The 19,762-nt window shown below is 33.1% G+C and overlaps 1 protein-coding gene and 1 pseudogene across 4 annotated transcripts; both read left to right on the forward strand.

The window, feature by feature from the left end:
• Positions 1–401: 401 nt before the first annotated feature.
• LOC8282950 (protein LAZ1) lies at positions 402–10,066 on the forward strand. 4 transcript variants are annotated; one of them, XM_048377970.1, is made up of 9 exons: positions 450–761; positions 966–1,192; positions 1,294–1,350; positions 1,554–1,662; positions 2,637–2,821; positions 2,932–3,020; positions 5,131–5,389; positions 7,154–7,405; positions 9,277–10,066. In XM_048377970.1, exons 2-9 carry the CDS (start codon positions 1,046–1,048, stop codon positions 9,631–9,633), a joined length of 1,455 nt encoding a protein of 484 aa, XP_048233927.1. In that variant the 5' UTR covers positions 450–761; positions 966–1,045; the 3' UTR covers positions 9,634–10,066. The 4 variants fall into 4 exon arrangements, with proteins under 4 accessions (XP_048233928.1, XP_048233929.1, XP_048233930.1 ...); XM_048377971.1 differs by lacking the exon at positions 9,277–10,066 and having other exon boundaries at positions 402–761; positions 7,123–7,350; XM_048377972.1 differs by lacking the exon at positions 9,277–10,066 and having other exon boundaries at positions 403–761; positions 7,131–7,350.
• A 6,584-nt stretch (positions 10,067–16,650) lies between these two features.
• Positions 16,651–19,395, forward strand: LOC8282953 (annotated as a pseudogene).
• Positions 19,396–19,762: the final 367 nt, after the last annotated feature.

Here is a 19,762-nt window from a genome sequence, read left to right on the forward strand (position 1 = left end):
TTCTCACTATTTAGACCAATCGTGCAAAAAGTGTGGCAAATTATGGAAAAAAAAAAGTCAAATATATATGAAGTTGCTTTATCTTGTAATATTAGTTTATAATTTGGGGTTTCAACTCTTTTGAGGAAAAAAAATATTTATGATATTATATAAATTGTATATTTTATATGTATTATTAATATAATAATATATTATTTAAGATTCATAAGTATATATATTATTTAAGATTCACAAGCATATATATTATTTATACATAATAACAATAAATACTTCCCTTACATCTTCCTTTCCGAACCACTCAAAAGAAAAAAGAGGGCTTTGTTATATTTTATTCTCTGTACTAGAAGATCAAACCTTAAAATTGGACTGAACAATAGCATAATAAACACTTCCCTAAAAGCTTCCTTTCTAAACTACCAACAAAAAAACATTATTCCACATATTTGTATACTAGAAGATCAATGTTCAACATTGACTAACCATAAAATTAAAACTTACACATAGCTATTAGCTCTCTCTCTATATATTTCAAATAAATTAGTAATCAAATCAGGCGGTACGTGAGAGAGAGAAAGAGAGAGATGGGTCCCTAAAGATGAGAAAATGGCTGTGATATTTCCTGGTGTCCATACCCCATCCGCATATGGATCATTTCGGGGCTTAATTGGGTCCCAAATCGAAAACACTCCCTCTCTCTCTCTCTCTCTCTCTCTCTCTCTCTCTCCGTGTCTTAAACTTCCCGTTTCCTCCATGCTGTAACTGTAAGTCTTTGCATATCGGTTTTATTTATTTGTTCTTTTCTATTGGACTATAAATTCAAAGTGCGATTATCAATTTGTGAATTGGGTTTTAGTTAGAAAACGAAAATATATGAATTGGATTTTAGTTAAAAGGAAGTTAGCAAGTGAATACTTTAATTGGTTTGGAAATTGGCATATGGATTGTAATTGTTTATTGTTTAACAGGTATATAGATACCCTGAATAGCACACCATTGTAGCGTTTGAATCAGCAAATTGTATTTCATTATGTTAGCATAGCAGCAGATGAAGTATCAGGATCTTATCACTTCGCTTTTAGCCCGTTCAACACCATTATGGGCAATTCTGGTGGCATTAGCTTTTGTGATTCTATCACTTTCCTTGTCATTTTACCTTGTGTTCGAGCACCTTTCTGCTTACAAGAATCCTGAGGTTTTTATTTTTATTCCCCTTCTTCTTTTAGTGGCTAAGTTCTGATATTTATTAATGCATACTAGTCAGTTGATTCTTCTTTGCTGGTTCCTTTCTGTCAGGAGCAAAAGTTTTTGATTGGAGTTATTCTAATGGTACCTTGTTATGCCATAGAATCTGTGAGTTACTTGCCCAACATGATCCCATTTACTAAAGTTCAAATCTTTAACAACTTACTAATTTTTTTGAATTTACTGGAAATCATGTTTCTTAACTTGAACTATTTTAGTACGACTGCACTTTGCAATTGTCATTACAAAAGATGTATTTTTTCAGCTGTAAAGTTTTTTCTTTCTTTTTCTAACTTCGGTGTTTTAAACAGTTTGCCTCGCTGGTGCGTCCATCAATTAGTGTTTATATTGAGATACTAAGGGACTGCTATGAGTCATTTGCCATGTATTGCTTTGGAAGATACCTTGTTGCTTGCTTGGGTATGTCTCTTATTAGAGCTGTTATAAAGAAGGTTTACTTTTATTTATTTATTTTTATTGAGATCCCTTGAATTTCTTATTATATAATTTGATTATATTTATAATTTATATGTAGAACTTTTTCTTTGTTCACTTTTGGTAAGTTTTGACTATCCATTCTTTGTCTATCAATAATTTTTACTTTAATGGAAGGTATATCTCTATGTTTGCTTTTGGAGAGCTGTTGTCTGAACAAACACGTGATTTCCTGCTGGAGTTGCACCAAGTATATGCTAGTCAAATTGTGATATAAAAATTGCAGATGGCCATCATGATATCTCTAGTTGAGTTTCAATAATACAGAATGAATGAATAGAATTTAATTATAAATCCATTATATGGTGGCTTCTTGATGAACATGTGCCAAAGCTTTGACTCCATTATACTACGCAAGTGTCTTTTTCGTTCAAAATATGCAAAGCGAAAGCATAACCATGATTAATTTTTAGCAGTAGATACTATTAACAGGGGAATAGTTTGATGTGATACTATGTTTGCCTTTTAGCTGAAAAAGATTTGCTATGTTTTTTTCATTGTGAGAATTTATGTCTGGTAATGAATTCAGATTTTCATGATTCCTGAGTCTTCATGCACCAAGACACTTGAAAAGAGATATGTTTTGCTATCCTGATGGGTATTCTGTGCCCTCTCTTGGTTATGCAGTTTGAAAGCCATTATGCTACAATTATGTATGTCATACCCAAACTTGTATTACAATGGTTTCAAAATGAAAGTTGCACGTGGCCCTGTTACTATTTGGAAATTCTTGTCTTTCTTTGATTAAGACTTCATATGGCTTTTCATTAGTCCTCTGTATTTATAATCATTACTGCAGACAAAGTTCTCTTCCACTTGTCTATTACCAAATGTAAGTTCATGTTCCTTCTGGTGATTATATTGCTATTTTTGATTTTTGATCTTTTTCTTGTTTAAAGGTGGGGAAGAAAGAACAATTGAATTTATGGAAAGAAAAGGACGTGCGAGTTTTAAAGCTCCCCTCCTTGAACATGGTGATGATACAGGATTTGTAAAGCATCCTTTTCCAATGAATTACATCTTAAAACCTTGGAGACTCGGCCGATGGTTTTATCAAGTTGTCAAGTTTGGGATTGTTCAATATGTATGTTCACTTTTTAAAACATTTTTGATCTTTTGCTTCTCATTTTTATATTCAATGGTTTCTTCCTTTTTGCTTGGACAAGATGATATGTTGTATTCATATTATGTCAGATGCTATTCAAGTCTCTGAGTGCAATATTAGCAGTAATTCTTGAAGCCTTCAATGTCTATTGTGAAGGGGAATTTAAAGTGGCATGTGGGTAAGCTGATATTAATCATTTTCTTGCTCTCATTACATGATATTAACTTTCTTTGTTTATTGATTAGATTTTTTAAAAAAAATTAAGCCTACTCTTTTCTGTAAGTAATTTAATAGATTATAGCGTTACTATGATTAGTAGATATTTATTTTGCTCTGCTTAGGATTAATGTGTTGCATTAGAGCTCAGGTGTAAATATGCATGGTATGGCTGTTCTGAGCAAGGCTGCATGTCAGCATAGTTGTCAAAGGTGTGCCCAGGGCACAAAGTGCATAGGGTGCTGGCTAGTGCTGTTACTGGGATTAGGCAAGGTGATCTCTATCAAGAGCATGTATAGATTAGATTGTTGACTTCTTCTAAGCACAAGGCATGGAAAAGGTGTGTTTCACCAGTCTCTACCATGGGCAAGCTTTCTCGCTAGTAATTGACCCTATCACTAGACTATAAAGCTTTCAATCTACCATAATCTAGTGTGTATGGGCTACAAAGGTCATTGAGAAGGCCATCTTCCTTGTAGGATTGTCATTTGGATACACCAGACCACCATCTTTAGAATCACTGCCTGTCAATCCTTCAGTTTTCAACATCCATGCACCTTTAAATGAGTCCTTCTACTTGTCTTGGATTTTTCCGCCCTTCCTTTGGTCCTTTTCATCTTTTACTTTTCTCTTTCTATCTTTATTATTTGTTCATTAACATGATTACTAAGAAACATACAAGGGAAGTCTACAAGTTTTAGTCTTAGACTGTATCATCTGTTTTAGTGTTAAGGATTATAACAGTTGTTGTTAGCAGCATACTGGTAAGAGCTCTAAATGTATTGTTGGTGAAACAAGTCAAGTGATGTATTTTATCGAGTCCTTGTTCATCTTATCCTCTATCTCTTGGTGGTTAGATTATCTGATCATCAAAATGCTTATTCAGTTGAAGGAGAAGCTTTACAGCATTGTGAATGAACTAGCTATGTTGTTGGTGACAAGTGTTCAGAAGCAACATGTACACATGTTTTAGTGGCATCATCCGAGGAAAAGTCGAGGGCTAGGAAATCAAGATAGTTTACATATGTGCATCATGCCCCGTCAATGGACTGGTTCAGATATCGACCATACAGGAGATAAGAAAGTGAGAGGTAGATTTAGATGACACTGAAGAGGGGGATGTGTGGGTTGAGGTAGTAATAAATGATTGTGGCCCTAGCTGGTTCTGAAGAGTTAGCCTAAATTGAATGAAATGGCAGAAAATGATAAATTTGATAAGCATCAACTAGTTGGGATCAATGCTTAAGTGAGTTAAGTATCAATAAGATTGAAGAAGCATGAATTATTTTGGGTTGTTAAAAGATTGCATCTCTAGTCAACATATTAGAGAAAATTGATATGAGAAGAAGATTGGATTGTTGTTGCAGATGGCCTAATTGTGTGTGGTGCACTGTTATATTGGAGAGTGATTAAAACTTCTCCATGGGGATTTTTTTCACTTCATCGTTTGGTTGTTAAAGGAATGTACTTTTTCCTTTTTCTCTTTTCCTTCAATCTTTAAGATGGAATTACAGGTGGAGATGAATGCTGAGCATTTTGGTATGAGTGCTAGGTACAGACCAATCATAGCAGTAGGAAATTCTGGTTCTGTTAATTTTTTTGGGTCATCTTTTTGTTGATGAATTAGGCATTTTATTCTTTCTTTAGTAAGTGGTCATGTTTTTATGCTCTCAGAATGGGGAATAGTTACATATATACCATATTTTGATTATGCAACTATTTCATGGCATGCTAATCACTTAGAACAGTTCCTTTTTCTTTTTCTTTTCCTTTTCCAGTAAAAATCCCACACTTAAGAAGATTGGCTGGCTAATTTAAAATTATTTCTACATTCGTTAACATCTGCCTCTAAATCAATAGCGTCTTTATTTTAGATTGTGCAATATCTTTACAGTTTTTATTACTAAAATTTGTTCTTAAAGTTTACGGTAAATTATTCTTCACATTTCTGAACTGCAGAATATTCATCAATGAACAAAATCCTTTGAAGGGTATATAATTAATGAAATGAGTAATTACATTAAAGTTCTCTGTTTGAAGTTTCTAATCATCTTGGCAATTTAATTTTGTAGGTATCCCTACATTGCAGTGGTTCTAAATTTCAGCCAGTCCTGGGCTTTGTACTGTTTAGTTCAATTTTATACTGCTACACACGATGAACTGGCACGTATAAAACCATTATACAAGTTCCTGACATTTAAATCAATTGTGTTTTTGACTTGGTGGCAAGGAGTGGCGATTGCTCTATTCTACTCTCTTGGTTTATTCAAAAGTGCTCTAGCAGACGGTTTGCATAAGTCGACTGTCCAAGACTTCATCATCTGCATAGAGGTATAGGTCTATCATGGCCAATGATATTTTTCGGCTTGCATTTTATTAGAACAGCAAACTGATATTCTCTTAACACGGTATCCGCTGTTTAAATCATTTTTGAAAAAAAATGAATCTACATCCTGCTTTCATTAATGGATTAATGGGTAGAAAGTCCATTATAATGACAAACATGTATTATGTAACCAATCCCTTTTTTTTTTTGTAGTTATGAGTTCTGCAACAACTGTTCCTGGTCTTATGTAACTTCTATCATGATGGTTGACCATATATTACCTGTTGCTGTGATTATTAATGTTTCTTAAATATTGGAACATAGTAGTTTGAATTCCAAGGAAAATTCAAATTTGTCAATAAATTAGATTGTTGTTTTTATCTGATATTATCTCCAGGTTCTCTCATGATTGAATCATTTTTTTTTTACCACAAGAGGTTTGCTGGTTGCAGGAGACTCAAAACCAGAGTCCACTCTGTGTTGGAGTAGAAGCATTTCTTTATTTATCTTTTTGAGGGAAATAGAAAGACATTAACTCTAGAAACTGGAAAAACTTGAGTAGATATAAGATTAGATTACAGAATTTCAGCTATTAGAATAAGGGTATGGATGATAGCGCAAATATCTGGAAAAAAACATGTGTTGTATTGCATGAGATAGAGGGTTGGTTCAGCATGATCCAAATTTCTAAAAGATGTAATTAGGTGAGAGGAACCCATGAGATTTTTATGGAGAACAGGAGGCTAGTTCAATCAGTTTGTAAAGTGGAAAGATTCAATTAGTTGATTCTCAAGAAATACAATTATGAAGTCTACTGACAAAATAAGGATATGTTAATTTAAAGAAGCAAAATGTATTCTGCTATGTTTGGTTGGTGCTGGTAGTTGAATTAAAATAATGTGGTTAGCTTAGAGAACTAGATAATGGCCTGCCCCACGTATAGTTTAGAAGTTGGATGTAAAGGGATTGGATGTGCTACCCTTGGGCTTTAGCTCAAGTTAGTAAATGGATAGAATAGTGTTGGAATTGGGTTCAGTTTAAATCTTATCAAGGAAAAGGAAATAATGTCCAAATGGACATATATCGAATATAGGATGTCATTACTAGAGCAGTCCAGCAAGACTTCAGTGCTAAATATTTAGTTTTGAATCTCTTTTTGTGGTCTACTTGGATATGTATTAATTGATTTATGACTGTTTAAATTCAAAGTAAAGAACATGATATTAAGCTACCTAGCTTGTTTGGATGTTCTATGGATCTCAACCCCTTTGGTAAGCTTAGAGGAAAAGAAGCTTCTAGTAACGATAATGGCATGAAATTGATTGTTATATACAGAATTGAACTTTTAAATATCTATTAAATTTGGATGATATTGGCATCGACATCGTAAGAATTGGAGTCATGGGTAAGATGAGGTCATAATTAGGCCTTAATATAGTTACTAATGCTTATCAAGCTTCATTGTTGTGTCATGTTTTTCAAGGCTCAAGGCTTTGGCATATCGTTACTAATGATTATTGAGGTACATTGAGATGGTGTCATGTGAACTTTTGACAAGTGGCATCATGCCACCTTTGCTGTAGGATGGATATATATATATATATCTCATCTACAGCTTAATGCTTGGTTCAGTTCACTTGTATACTGGGAAGTTTTCCTGAAAATGTTATGGTTGTTATTGTTTAGTTTTCTGCACTAGAATCTTTAACTGCTTTTAACTCTTATTCAACTATAAAAGTATAACAGGTCTATTCATTCATCCAGCACAGATGGGCATTGCTTCTGTTGTTCATCTATATGTGTTCCCTGCAAAGCCTTATGAGCTGATGGGTGACCGTGTTCCTGGAAGTGTTTCAGTTCTTGGAGATTATGCATCTGTTGATTGCCCTCTTGATCCAGATGAGGTTAGAGATAGTGAAAGACCCACGAAGTTACGCCTTCCTCAGCCTGACATTGATATCAAGAGTGGGATGACCATCAAAGAAAGTGTTCGGGATGTTGTTGTTGGTGGCGGTGGATTTGTAAGTTTTATTTTACTTACTAACACTACTTTTTTGGAATAATTTTCTTTTGGGCTGGTGGTGGTGGGGAATACAATTTAAGTTAATGAAAATGATTTATTCATTATCTACCTGAAAAATTGAAACTTACTATCACATATAACTCTGTTATTAGTAGTTGTTACCTAAGTGAAATAGATTTTGCAAGTTCTCGTTTGTTTAGCTCATGCTTATTTTCTGGGGATTTACTTGCCATGTGAAAGGCGGCATTTATCAGGAAGATATTTATGAGGGAATAGCATTTACTTTTTCTCAAGATGTGCACTAAATTTTTGTTTGATTCATTCACACTTTAGAAATTTTATTAGGTAGTATAATAACGTCCTTATTGCGCCAGAATATCTTTGTTGTTCAAATTGACTTGAATTTAATTTCAGCTAGATTAACCTTATTTCCACTTTGCTATCATCCCTCCCCTTATAGTAAGTTATTTCATTTGAATTCAGGAACTATGTTGGCAAAGGGGATTTTGACTTTCCTCCTACTATATAATTCCAGCGAGTCAAACATGATCATATTACCTATTTTTCAACAAGTTTAATTTGTAGAGCTAATCTAGATAATAAGAAAAACTTTTTTATATTTGAATCAGTTTAGGTGTTTGATCCTTTCTATTTAGGACGATTAATTAGTGGCATTTTGTTGTTTCTTTCTTTCTTTTTTTTTCTTTTTCTTGTAAAGAATGTTATGGTTGATACAACTGAACTACTTATAATTTGACATATCCTAATTGATAGTGTAGTTATTTTTGTGGGATACCATGTATATTTGACTCATAAGTGAGTCTTCTTGCTATATATTGTTTGGGATGTACATTTCCACTTTGCCATCACCCTTCCTTGCCTATTAAGTTCCGTAGAATTAAGCAATTAAGTTGTCAAGTGGACTTCCCTTTGACTTTGTACTTTCTAGTAAATCAGACATGAAAATTTGCCTACTTCTCATTTGGTCTTGTATCTTGAGCTTGCTGCAGTGAGAAATGCTCAAAACCTAACTTGTCATATACTTGAATAAGGTTTAGGTGCATGATCATTTGAATGTTTTAGACTGCATTGATTAGGGAATTCTCTCTCTCTCTCTCTCTCTCTCTCAAATTAAGAAGAAAGATATATACAACAAAGAAACTGTTTTTATTTGATTTGTCTCATTGTACATTAAGTGATGGGAGATATAGTGTGTACATACGAGTAATAAATGAGGCTTCTTGCTATTGTGTTTATTGGTAGGGTTGCTGACATGTCAATGGAGGTTAGTGCCTAATGGTTTTGTTGCTAAAACAATTTATTTCTGTCAAACTAATATTTCAGTTAATGTTTTGGAATAAATTTTCTTGTACTCAAGGGTCATCATAACAGAATAAATTGTTCTTTCACTTCGTGTGCAATACTATTCTTTGAGAATGGAATACTCACTTCCCAACTGTTGAAAATTAGTCTGTTGTCTGTGGTAGTAGAATGCTGATAATGATGGTTGGATGCCTCTGCCAATGTGGATGTTGTCTTTGATGTATCTGTGGTATTATCAGTGAGGAAGACAAGAACAGGTGGTACTGATAAGTAATATTGCCTTAATTATCAACAAGATAAAAACCAAATAATAAAAATAGCATTTCAATATAAAGGAATTGGTGGCTGAGGGGCAGTATTATGAGTTCTGTCCATGCTTAGACCATAACTATAATATTCAATATCTACATACATCTTGGAGACCTTAGGAAGCATGCAAGTGTTGAGTTATGCCTTCAGGAATACTTTTGGTCAGTTTCCCATGCTGTCAAAAGAAGCTATTCCTCTGTTATTAGGTGCTGATATTTTTGTTTATAACCTGTGCAGATTATGAATGATGTGAAGTTTACTGTAAACCAAGCAGTGGAGCCTATGGAAAAGGGTATCACAAAGTTCAATGAGAAACTGCATAAAATATCTCAAAACATAAAGAAACATGACAAGGACAGGAGAAGAACAAAGGACGACAGCTGCATTGCCACTTCTTCACCAACACGGAAGGTGATTCGCGGGATAGATGATCCCCTCTTAAATGGGAGCATTAGTGATAGTGGGGTGGGAAAGGGAAAGAAGAACCGGCGGAAATCTGGATATACCAGTGGAGAGAGTGGGGGAGAAAGCAGCAGTGATCAAAGCTATGGTGGGTATCAGATCAGGGGCCGCAGATGGGTCACAAAAGATTAGACAATTTTTTAGCAAATTGAATGGCCAAATCTAATTGGCAGGCTACATGTGCATAAAGATTTTACTATCTCACGAGGAGATGGAAAATTTTTGGATCAGATTTTTCTTGTGAAGAAATTCTGATGAAGCGTTATAGGTATTGTTATGCTGGGGCTATGGGATGGATGTTAGGCTTTCAAAATGTTGTATAGGGTTTTCCACAAGGCTTGCAATTGCAAGAGTCGGATATAATCAAAATTGTTGCATGCTGCCTTCTTTACTGAATTTTATTGTCAACCATCAATTGATGGGAAGATTTTTGTTCGTTGTCTAGAAGACATGGCAAGTGTATGTTGGCCTGCCCCTTTTGAGGCTCATGAATTGACCAACCTTGATATACAACATTATCATTAGCAATTTATTGATAATTTTATCATATAAGTTCTTAGTTAAATATGTTTCACTTTTAATTATAATTATATTATGTTATAAGAAAATAATTTTTTTTATTTTCTATTCTCATAAATCATTTATATACCAATATTAACTTTTTATAAAAATAAATCTTACAATATATATGCTCATAATACATTTTAACAAAATTACTGTGTTTATAATATGCTCGCGTAATTCTGAGAGGTAAGACACACACACAAACACCCACTCCAGCTCTTTCAAGTACCTGACCACGAGGGAAAGCAAACTTCCGGTGCTGAGACAAGATTCAAGGAACTCCAAACTGCTTGAATTCTTGATGCCAAGTTATTTATTACAAGTAGATCCTGTGCGCTGCGTTGAGTAATGTTTGGAAGATTCTCAAGGGATCACCATGGCTGATAACTAGTATTACATACCTACAGAGCAACACAAAAATTAAAACAAGGTATTTGCAATCACTGATTAGAAGCCAGTTCATCTGAAAAGTAGTAACCTTACTAAGATGAGAATTCTTGCAAATTTCTTATCATAACTTTTTTTTTACTCTTGGATCATGTGTTCCCAGTTAATGCGAAGCAACAAAAAGGGTATTATTACCCTTGAAATTCCGACTCCACAAGTGCCATGGTGTTTGCAAGTATAGCAGCAAAACCGTTATCACTTTCTCCACCTTTTGGTTTGCATGATGAATGGATTTTTTTTCTCATCAAGTGCCCATATTTCTGGATACTTTTGATGCAAGAAAGAAAACAATTAAGCTTCAAATTTTAAAGCAATTATATTATAGGGCCAGCCGAACTATTGAAAATGCTGAGTCAATAAAATGAGTCTAATGCAAGAAGCATTCCCGGCATCACCGGGACTTTAATAAGTCTGACGTGCTGAAATATATATATATATATATATATATATAGTTTCTGTGTAGCCTCTACACTTTGAACATATAAATTATCATATGAATTATACATATCAACATTGTCAAATATATGTTGGTTTTTGTTATAAACTTTTTTGCTAGCTGGTGAAGACATCGAGAGCGGAAATTGAACTCAGTGCACATAAAAATAGCCGTTAAGACAACCCATCTCTACAGTGTCTTCCCAACACCCACTTTTCCCAACCACTTCAGTTATCAATCTACATGGCATATGCCTTCACTTAGAGATTAATTTAGTTTGATGCACCCAACTGAAGATTTCTGATTGATAGTGAGAGGAAAGGGCTTGAAGTTTTGGTCAATGATGAGAGTTTTTTGTTCATGTTCATTTTATTTAAATAACTTCTAAAACTGAAATGAAAGGCATATATGTTTAGTGATGACCATCATTTATATTTTCAAAAATTAGACTTAAAGCACTATTCATTATTTTTAGTAATAGACTAAATATTTTTTAAAAATATAATTTTACAAATTACATGTAATAAATAAATGTACTAAATTTCTTTTTTAGTTAAATATATAATATTTAATTCTAAAAGGCTGCAAAGAAAAAATCTGGTACCTTCAATATTCCGTTCATAATACATCACAAGTTAAAAGTTCAAAAGGGAGAATTTTCTACCTTGTTTTTCCCAACTCCCAAAAAACAAAAAGTTGATACCAATGCCAAAAGTAAAACCAAAATAACAACAACAAAAGGACTTCATGAATTGGTATCACGGGGTTGTTCATCTGTAAGGATGACAGGGCATCCTTACTTGGTGGAGTCGTCTGACACATTGATAAACTGTAGCGCACGTTTTACTTTTCTGTCTTCTCCTCTCCCCAAATGGATTGGTTGAACTAGCAGCATAATTATCCCCTTGAATTTGGAAGACAGGAACAATTGCCCTAACATCGCTATTTTCAGATACAGAGTTTTGTTAAGCCATATGCTTTCATAGACACATCAAGACATCTGAACAGAGGATCGTCCTTGTCATGTAGGATTTCAGCAATCATTCCCCTTCCAAGGAATTCGGATAAGCGTTAAAGCAACTTCGGAACTCTCCTTCCCACTCTGCGTTGGCCACTTTCTCATGGACATATAGTTTCCTCATGGTTGTTGGAGAAATACGGAAAGGGACTCTAAAGAATCCTGTGACTTTTTTAAACAGAAACATTTAGTTATAGTTGAAGATTAGCAGGAAAAGTAACAAAACTTTTTGAATATCATATTTAACCTCTTTAATTGCAAGCCATTTTCTTAATTTTTTTATTGAGAAAGTGCATATACTGAAGAAAAATGTTATTGAAAACTTTCTTATCCGTTGGATGGTACCTATATATAAAGAGATTAACCATTCAATGACTTGACTATTACATTATATAAATTTAATATTTACAGTACAAAAGAGCCAATGCATCATATCATTCAGTGGTAGCTGCGATATGATAGGTATCATTTGCAGTACATTTTCTGACGATGCAGATTATGGAATTGACTCTACTTTCATATCATGGCATTGAAAGAAACATTTAAAAATTATAGTTCTCTTGTATGTTTTTATGAAGCTACTACTACGACATAAAATAAATTAATTCTAATATTATTTGCTATACATAATACATATTAATACAAAGCTTTCATGATCATATTGTTTTAGTTGGGTCCTATATTCATAGTACTCATTTATAATATATAATATATACAGTCCATGTAGTGAATTATTTTTTATATTAAGCTAGAACTGTAGTATTATATGTTGATTCTGCAGTACACTTTGACATTTGTTGCTTCCACCTCTTAATCAAGTAACATAGAATTAAGTCTACTTCATTGTCATTTTAGTGGGCAGAGGATTCATCTTCTTAAGGAGATTAACTCAAAGCTCTAAAAAGTTGGCATATCACTACATCATTAGGTTTTGACAATGTGTTCATTGATGTGATTTTTCTACCTTATCTTTTATGTTCTTAAATATTTTGTACTTGTTATTTTGGACATTCTGTGCAGGGCGGAGAAAAATACCCAGGGCGTATAGCAAAAAATGCTTCAAAAATTGCCTCTTACACTTTGCCTCCTTAATCTTTGACAACACCGCTTAACTTCTTATTGATTTCGTTGATCCGTACTCACCTACAAGCTCAACATAAAGATCCTTATTGTGAGCTCTGGTTGGGAGTGATGGTTTCTTCGTGTCAGTAGGTATTTCTAAAATCGACCAATATAGTATACTGTAATCCGAACTTTTAAATCATCCTTGATAGTGAAAACTTGTGTCTCTAGCTCAAACCTATTCATCAACTACATGCACATTTACCTATCATACCTTATATTGTAGATGTGCAATAGTTCACCAAAGCCACTTTCATAAACCACTCCTTTTCCTTAGTCGACAACTCATTCGCTGGTACATGTAATATATCGGGCCCACCTCTCAAAGTTGGGCTCTATATTGAAATTTAAAGAAAAAAAATATCAACCATCAAACAGTCCAATATATTACCACTAATTAATAGTATATAAAATACTCAAATTTTACCGGTATACGCTTTTTTGTTCCTCCAAGATTTGTTGTACATGGAAAACTTTCTGCATTTTCAACACAAATATCACTTTTTTGCGTCTTCCTTTGTAACAATGGGTTTTTTACCCAAATCTTGCTTTCTTCCTTGTTTCAGCGCCATTTACCTGAATATAACATAAACTTAAGTAATCACCAAGCATGAAACTTTTAAAAAAGTCATAAAAATAATATTTTGAAAAAACTATGTTCCAATAAATCTCTTCAGAATAATAACCTAGTAAATGAACTCCTTATTACTGCAAAATTATCACCATATGCATGCTATCTTTGAATTCCGTTTCCCCAAGATTTGATACTAGTATTGTTAGGCATCAACTAAAGCTGCCACCATCTCTATCATTATACTACCCATCAGTGTCTCTACATATTTTACATTTTGTCACATAGCACACCTCTTTACTACTGGTGGCTAACAGGCTATGACCGACTCTCCACATATACCCACTGCCATCTCCATACTTTCAGTTCTTTGCCACTACTATCACCATTTTCTTGGACACATACTGCCATCATCCCCATGTTTTAGCTTTTATCAATACATACACCATCGTATGGGTCCATTATTTATTTTAACCATGCCAATCAGTGTTACATATAATATCCAGCATGAAAATTAAAAAAGATAGGGTATTCTGATATGTGAAATTGGATCTCACGCAAGGCAATTGAGCTTCAAAATTATTCCTAGAATAAATTTGTTGATGCTAAAGAACAGCTTTTGACAAACTAACAAATGAAGCTTTAGTTATAAATGTTAGTAAGACTATACTCTACAAACTGATAGCAGACATGAAAAATCAAGCATCTTTTTTGAACTACAAGATAAACCTTTTAAAAAAAGTCCCTATGCGATCTTAATATACAAGATTCCAATTAAGGACAATGCTCAAGACTCACTGCGAAGCTTTCTTTTCCTCTAATTATGCATCATAAAAGAGATAAGTAAATAGCTAAAGATCTCTAAATGTTTTCTCCTTCCAAAAGTAAAACATTTCCGACTAAATTTCTCTTTATCTTCCTGCCAAGCCAATGATAAATTGCTTTAGCAATTTTTGGAGTCATCATCTATGCCACTAAGAAAATAAAGGGCATAATAGAAAGTGGATATACATACTATATGCATTGTGCACCTCAGAGGCAAAGACCACGTATATAAATTAATACCAAGATTTCAACTCTTGCTTTGATCAATAGCTCTTTTGAATTTTTTTGCATGATTTTGGGCATTGTGTTGAGGATACTGCTGAGTATATACCAAAACCAAAGCAAGTTAGCAAGAATCAACAGTCAAAGACTGTTAGTAAGGACCAACAGTCTTTGACTGTTGGACAAGGCCTCAGCTATTCTGATCATCACAGGCCAAAAATTAGGGAAAAGAAGCAACCCCTCTCCCCTAGGGAAGAAGGGTCACTTCCACCTTTCCCTAACTAGAAAAGAACGTTAAAATGTAACAGAGATAGCGATAGGACCGTTGCAATCAAAATCGTGTATATAACAGGATACTTAATCCTCATGTAATCTAAAAATATTTATGTATAGCATCACATATCAATAAAACCAACATCTTACAAACTTTCACACATTGTCATTTCCGCAGTCAAAGGTTATGGACGTCGACCCCTACTAATGGTGGATCTGGTTTTATTAATGTCACTACCATGTAGTCCCTCATTCATTAAAAGAATGAAGAACTAAGAAATATAACTAGAACTGCATAAAGTGCTTCTTCCCTACGATGAGGAATGTGATTGCATTTTATCCTCTCTTCTTATCATATTTTATACAAAAAATTAATAAAAAAACTAGAGACTTATCCAAGAAGATAACATCATGTTAATTGTATTATTAGTTTTCTAGAAATTTTTTCCATATAAAAAAAAATGTATCATTAAAATTAAAAATATTGGTTTTAAATGTGACTTTTTATAGTACAAGATTCAAATGAACACAATTAATAATGGGTCTATTGCATCAAGATGGTAGGTGCAGCAACATCTATAGTCACTTTTAAATGAGAACCTGAAGCAGAATTTAAAGCATTTAAATTCATAACTTCTGGATAATTTAAAATTATGCATAAAAGTCATCATCATCTCAAGAAATCCTACAATCCAGACAATTAGAGACCAACATACAAATCTTTTTTTCCCATTCCAATCTAAAGCCATGACTTTTACTACTTTTTCCATTGAGAACTGAGTTGAGAATGTCAAGTACATAACTGATATCAGCAATACAAGTACACATATATCGATGCAAGTAAACATGAAAATCTCAGAAGATAAGAAGAAAAACTCTGTAATAATGCAGCATCATTACTATTACTTTCAAGTGCTCCCTCAAATCAATTTAAAAATTTATTCCACATTAACATGTTTCATAAATACCCAGATGTTGCAATTCACGAAGCAAAAGCTCTAAAAAAATTAATGTCTCAAATTAGCACAACAATCTTTACCAATTTCCTTAGCGTGCTATTTCCTGACAGAAATATGTTTCTTAATGCTACAAGAACAATTCTAGAGTAGGCTGGAAGGACTAAAAAGCAAAATCATAACCAATACAAGAATCATGTCAATTCAAGTTGAAAAGTAAAGCAAAAACTCAATTTATAAATGAAATTTCTCATAGCTGCCTTTTCATTTTTGAATACGTTGCATTCTTCTGACCGACAATAAGAAATTATTTTAGAATAATTCTATATTATTTTATGATTGCAGAGAGGGCACAGGAATATATGGAAAGGAATTTTAATTAAATATAAATTATGAAGGAGTTGACCATGGAAATCATGCCAAACTAAAATAAATATTTGGAATTTATACACTCTCCCTCCCAGATGATGATTAAGAAAAAGAAACTTGAAGACTTGAGCATCAGATGATAAATGGTGAAATATTTACAAAGACAGTAAAACAACAATGTACCTGCACCTATCAACCTTTTACTTTTGTTCCTTCCTTCTTCTAGACATTTACTTGCTTTCCTTCCTTCTTCGAATGAGATTGTTTTGCTTCGACCAGAACTTGTAAGGAGGGAAAGAGAAATAGATGGAAGTGGAGGGAAGGAGAAGAAAAAGAAAGTGGGAGAGAGAAGCTTCTTCTCGAAAATAAAAAACTTTCTTTCTTTTTTTCTAAATTCAAATTATAATATATTTACTTAAATACCCTTTAAAAAAATGTATTTAAACACATGTCTAAATATATCATACATATAATCAGTATTTATACTGTCTATATACAGAATAAAGAATTGAACCCAAATTTTCGCTTTTAAAAGTATACTGAATAAAGAATTGCCCAAGACATTGTCTCCAGAAGTGACTTCTATCATCCTCCAAAATTTAAAAAAAGTGATACATTGCATCATCCGAAATAAATCTTGGATAATAAAATATTAAATATCTTTTCAAAGTAAAATAATGAGTCCTACAGTGTATATAATGTAAATATTATAAATAATTTGATGTATTTAAAAAAGTATTGACATTATTTTATAAAAAGAGTATTTAAAAATAATAGTAAAATCATGTTATAATTAAAGAATCTGAGAATTCCTCTTTTTTAAGAAAAAACTCTTCTTCTCACCAAAAAAAAAAAAAAAAAAAAACTATTTTTCTGCTAAAACAAAGCTCTTTTAGAAAATAAAGAAAAGAGCTCATCTGAAACTTGAGAATTACAAATTTCTCTGAAGAAAAGTCAAAATATTGTCGGCACAAAGATTTATTTTGTTGTTTTGCTTACTTAGTTGTTCCATTGTTTTGATTTAATCTAAGTGTCTGAAATTTTTTAAAGTTAATATAAAAATTTGATATTGAAATATGTCGACTGTGCTAGATGACCATGAAAAACTATTAAATGGAGGTTGAAGAGGTGGAGCTTTTCGCTTAATCATGTTAGTCTCTTTATACAAGTATTGATTTCATTGCATATTTTAACTTTAGAATATGTTGTGCCTCCTGAAGATGTTTAGTTTACTTAGTTGTGCTACTATGCTTTGCATTCCTGTATCAATTATAATTGCATGGGCTTCTAGAGAATATTGAGGCTCAATGTTTTGATAATTTCCTTCTTTTTTTAATGTTTATGTGTTATTCTCTGTAATCAAATGGAAGCAGAAATAACTTTTCTTTTTATTTCTTCTTCCTGCTAGATTTTATTTCTACATATTTCCTCTTTTTTTTTTTTTTTTTTTTTAAAGCTTTGAGAGTTATTAAGTATTACTAATTCGCCTTAAAGCCACTATTTAAGACATTGCAAGCTTCTAAATTAAATATTAAAAAAATTATTTGACCGTTTTAATATTATATGAAATGTTTGTGAACTTTTTTTTTTTAAATTTTTCTTGAATATTATGAATTTTATTTTTGTTGAAATTCATTATTCAAAACTCAAACTTGATTTAAAAATATTTTTGTGCATTCAGAATTTGTGCGCGTGTATGAATTTTATTTAGTTATTTTGATTTTATCTAGTCTATATGGAATTCTTTGCAATTGGTATAAAATTTTGAAATTCAAGTATCTCATGTGTGGTAGGTGTCTTTAGATGTAGTGCTTAATAACTTTGTTAGGAATAATCAGTTGGATAGTGTATATACTGCACATGCCTTGTAGCACTTTTAGTTTTATACTTATAATGTGATTGTTAGTGGTCTTTGTAAGACTGGAAAAACCAGTGTGAGCATGGTTTTGCTTGAGAAAATGGTTGAAAGAGATTGTGAGCCTGATGCGGTAACATACAGCACCGTCATTGACAGTCTTTGCAAGGATAACTTTGTTTCTAAAGCATTAGAACTATTCTTGAAAATGAAGAGACAAGGAATATTGCCTGATGTTGTCACTTACACCTCTTTAATACATGCGCTTTGCAATTCATGCCAAGGGAGAGAAGCATCAGTTCTATTTAATGAAATGCTAGATGAGAACATCATACCAAATGTAGTTACCTTCAGTGTATTGGCTGATGGACTTTTTAAGGAAGGAAAGGTATCAGAGGCTGAAGGCATAGTCGAAGTAACGATCGAAAGAGGAATAGAGCCTGATGTTGTCACCTACAATTCTTTGATGGATAGATATTGCCTGCACAACCAAATGAATCGAGCTAGATAAGTATTTGACATGATGGTAAGCAAGGGTTGTGAGCCTAAAATTCGTACTTAAAACATCTTGATTAATTGGCTCTGCAAGAGCAAGAGGACGGATGAGGCAAAGTGTCTTCTTGATGAAATGCTTAGAGAAGGTTTGATAACTGACATTGTTACTTATACTTCTCTTATACAAGGTTTATGCCGTGTAGTAGCCCTTGGGCTGCACATGAACTCTTCAAGAACTTGTGTGCTAGTGGCCATTCTCCAACTACAGTAACTTATATAACTTTGCTTGATGGCTTCTGTAATCAAGGGCACCTTGATATGGCATTAGCCCTGTTCCATGAAATGCAAAAGAATACACTGAAGCTTGATTGTGTTGCCTATAATATCATAGTAGATGGTATGTGCAAAGCTGGGAAGCTCAATGATGCAAAGGAATTGTTTTCTACACTTCCCATTGAAGGATTGCAGCCTGATGTTCGAACGTATAATATACTAATTAAAGTATTTTGCAATGAAGGATCACTTGAAGAGGCATACCAGGTCTTCAGAGAAATGGAAGAAGGCGGCAGCTTACCAGATGGTTGCTCTTATAATGTGATTATCCAAGGATTCCTGCGGCACAATGATCTGTCAGGAGCAACACAACTTATTCATGAAATGATTGATAAGGGGTTCTCTGCTGATGTCACCACACCATCATTGGTAGCGGATTCAGTGTCCAATGGTGATCTCGTCGTATAAAAGCAACTGGATTTCTTGTAATTAGTTGTCAATTGACTAATCTAAATTCCATTAGTGTTAGAAAGTGTTTTTAAGTATTCTTCATTGTAAGAGTGGCAACTAGTAAGAAGCTTGCCAAGCAATACCAATTCTTGAAATGCACAGAAAGCAGTGCAAACAACATTCTGAGTTTGTTCAGGATATGCCATTCCTCCTCACTTTTTCTTTTCTTATATTGCTTTCAAGTTAACCAGAATTAAGACAACAATTATATAGTCCTTTTATTTGAAATGATATTTTTCGCACTAAATAAATTGTAACTTATAAATCCAACAAATAACTAAACTCATAAATAAAGTTAACCTAAAAATTATATTATGACAAAAGT

This window comes from Ricinus communis, chromosome 8, assembly GCF_019578655.1.
Source record: "Ricinus communis isolate WT05 ecotype wild-type chromosome 8, ASM1957865v1, whole genome shotgun sequence".
In the NCBI taxonomy this organism is placed as follows: Eukaryota; Viridiplantae; Streptophyta; class Magnoliopsida; order Malpighiales; family Euphorbiaceae; genus Ricinus; species Ricinus communis.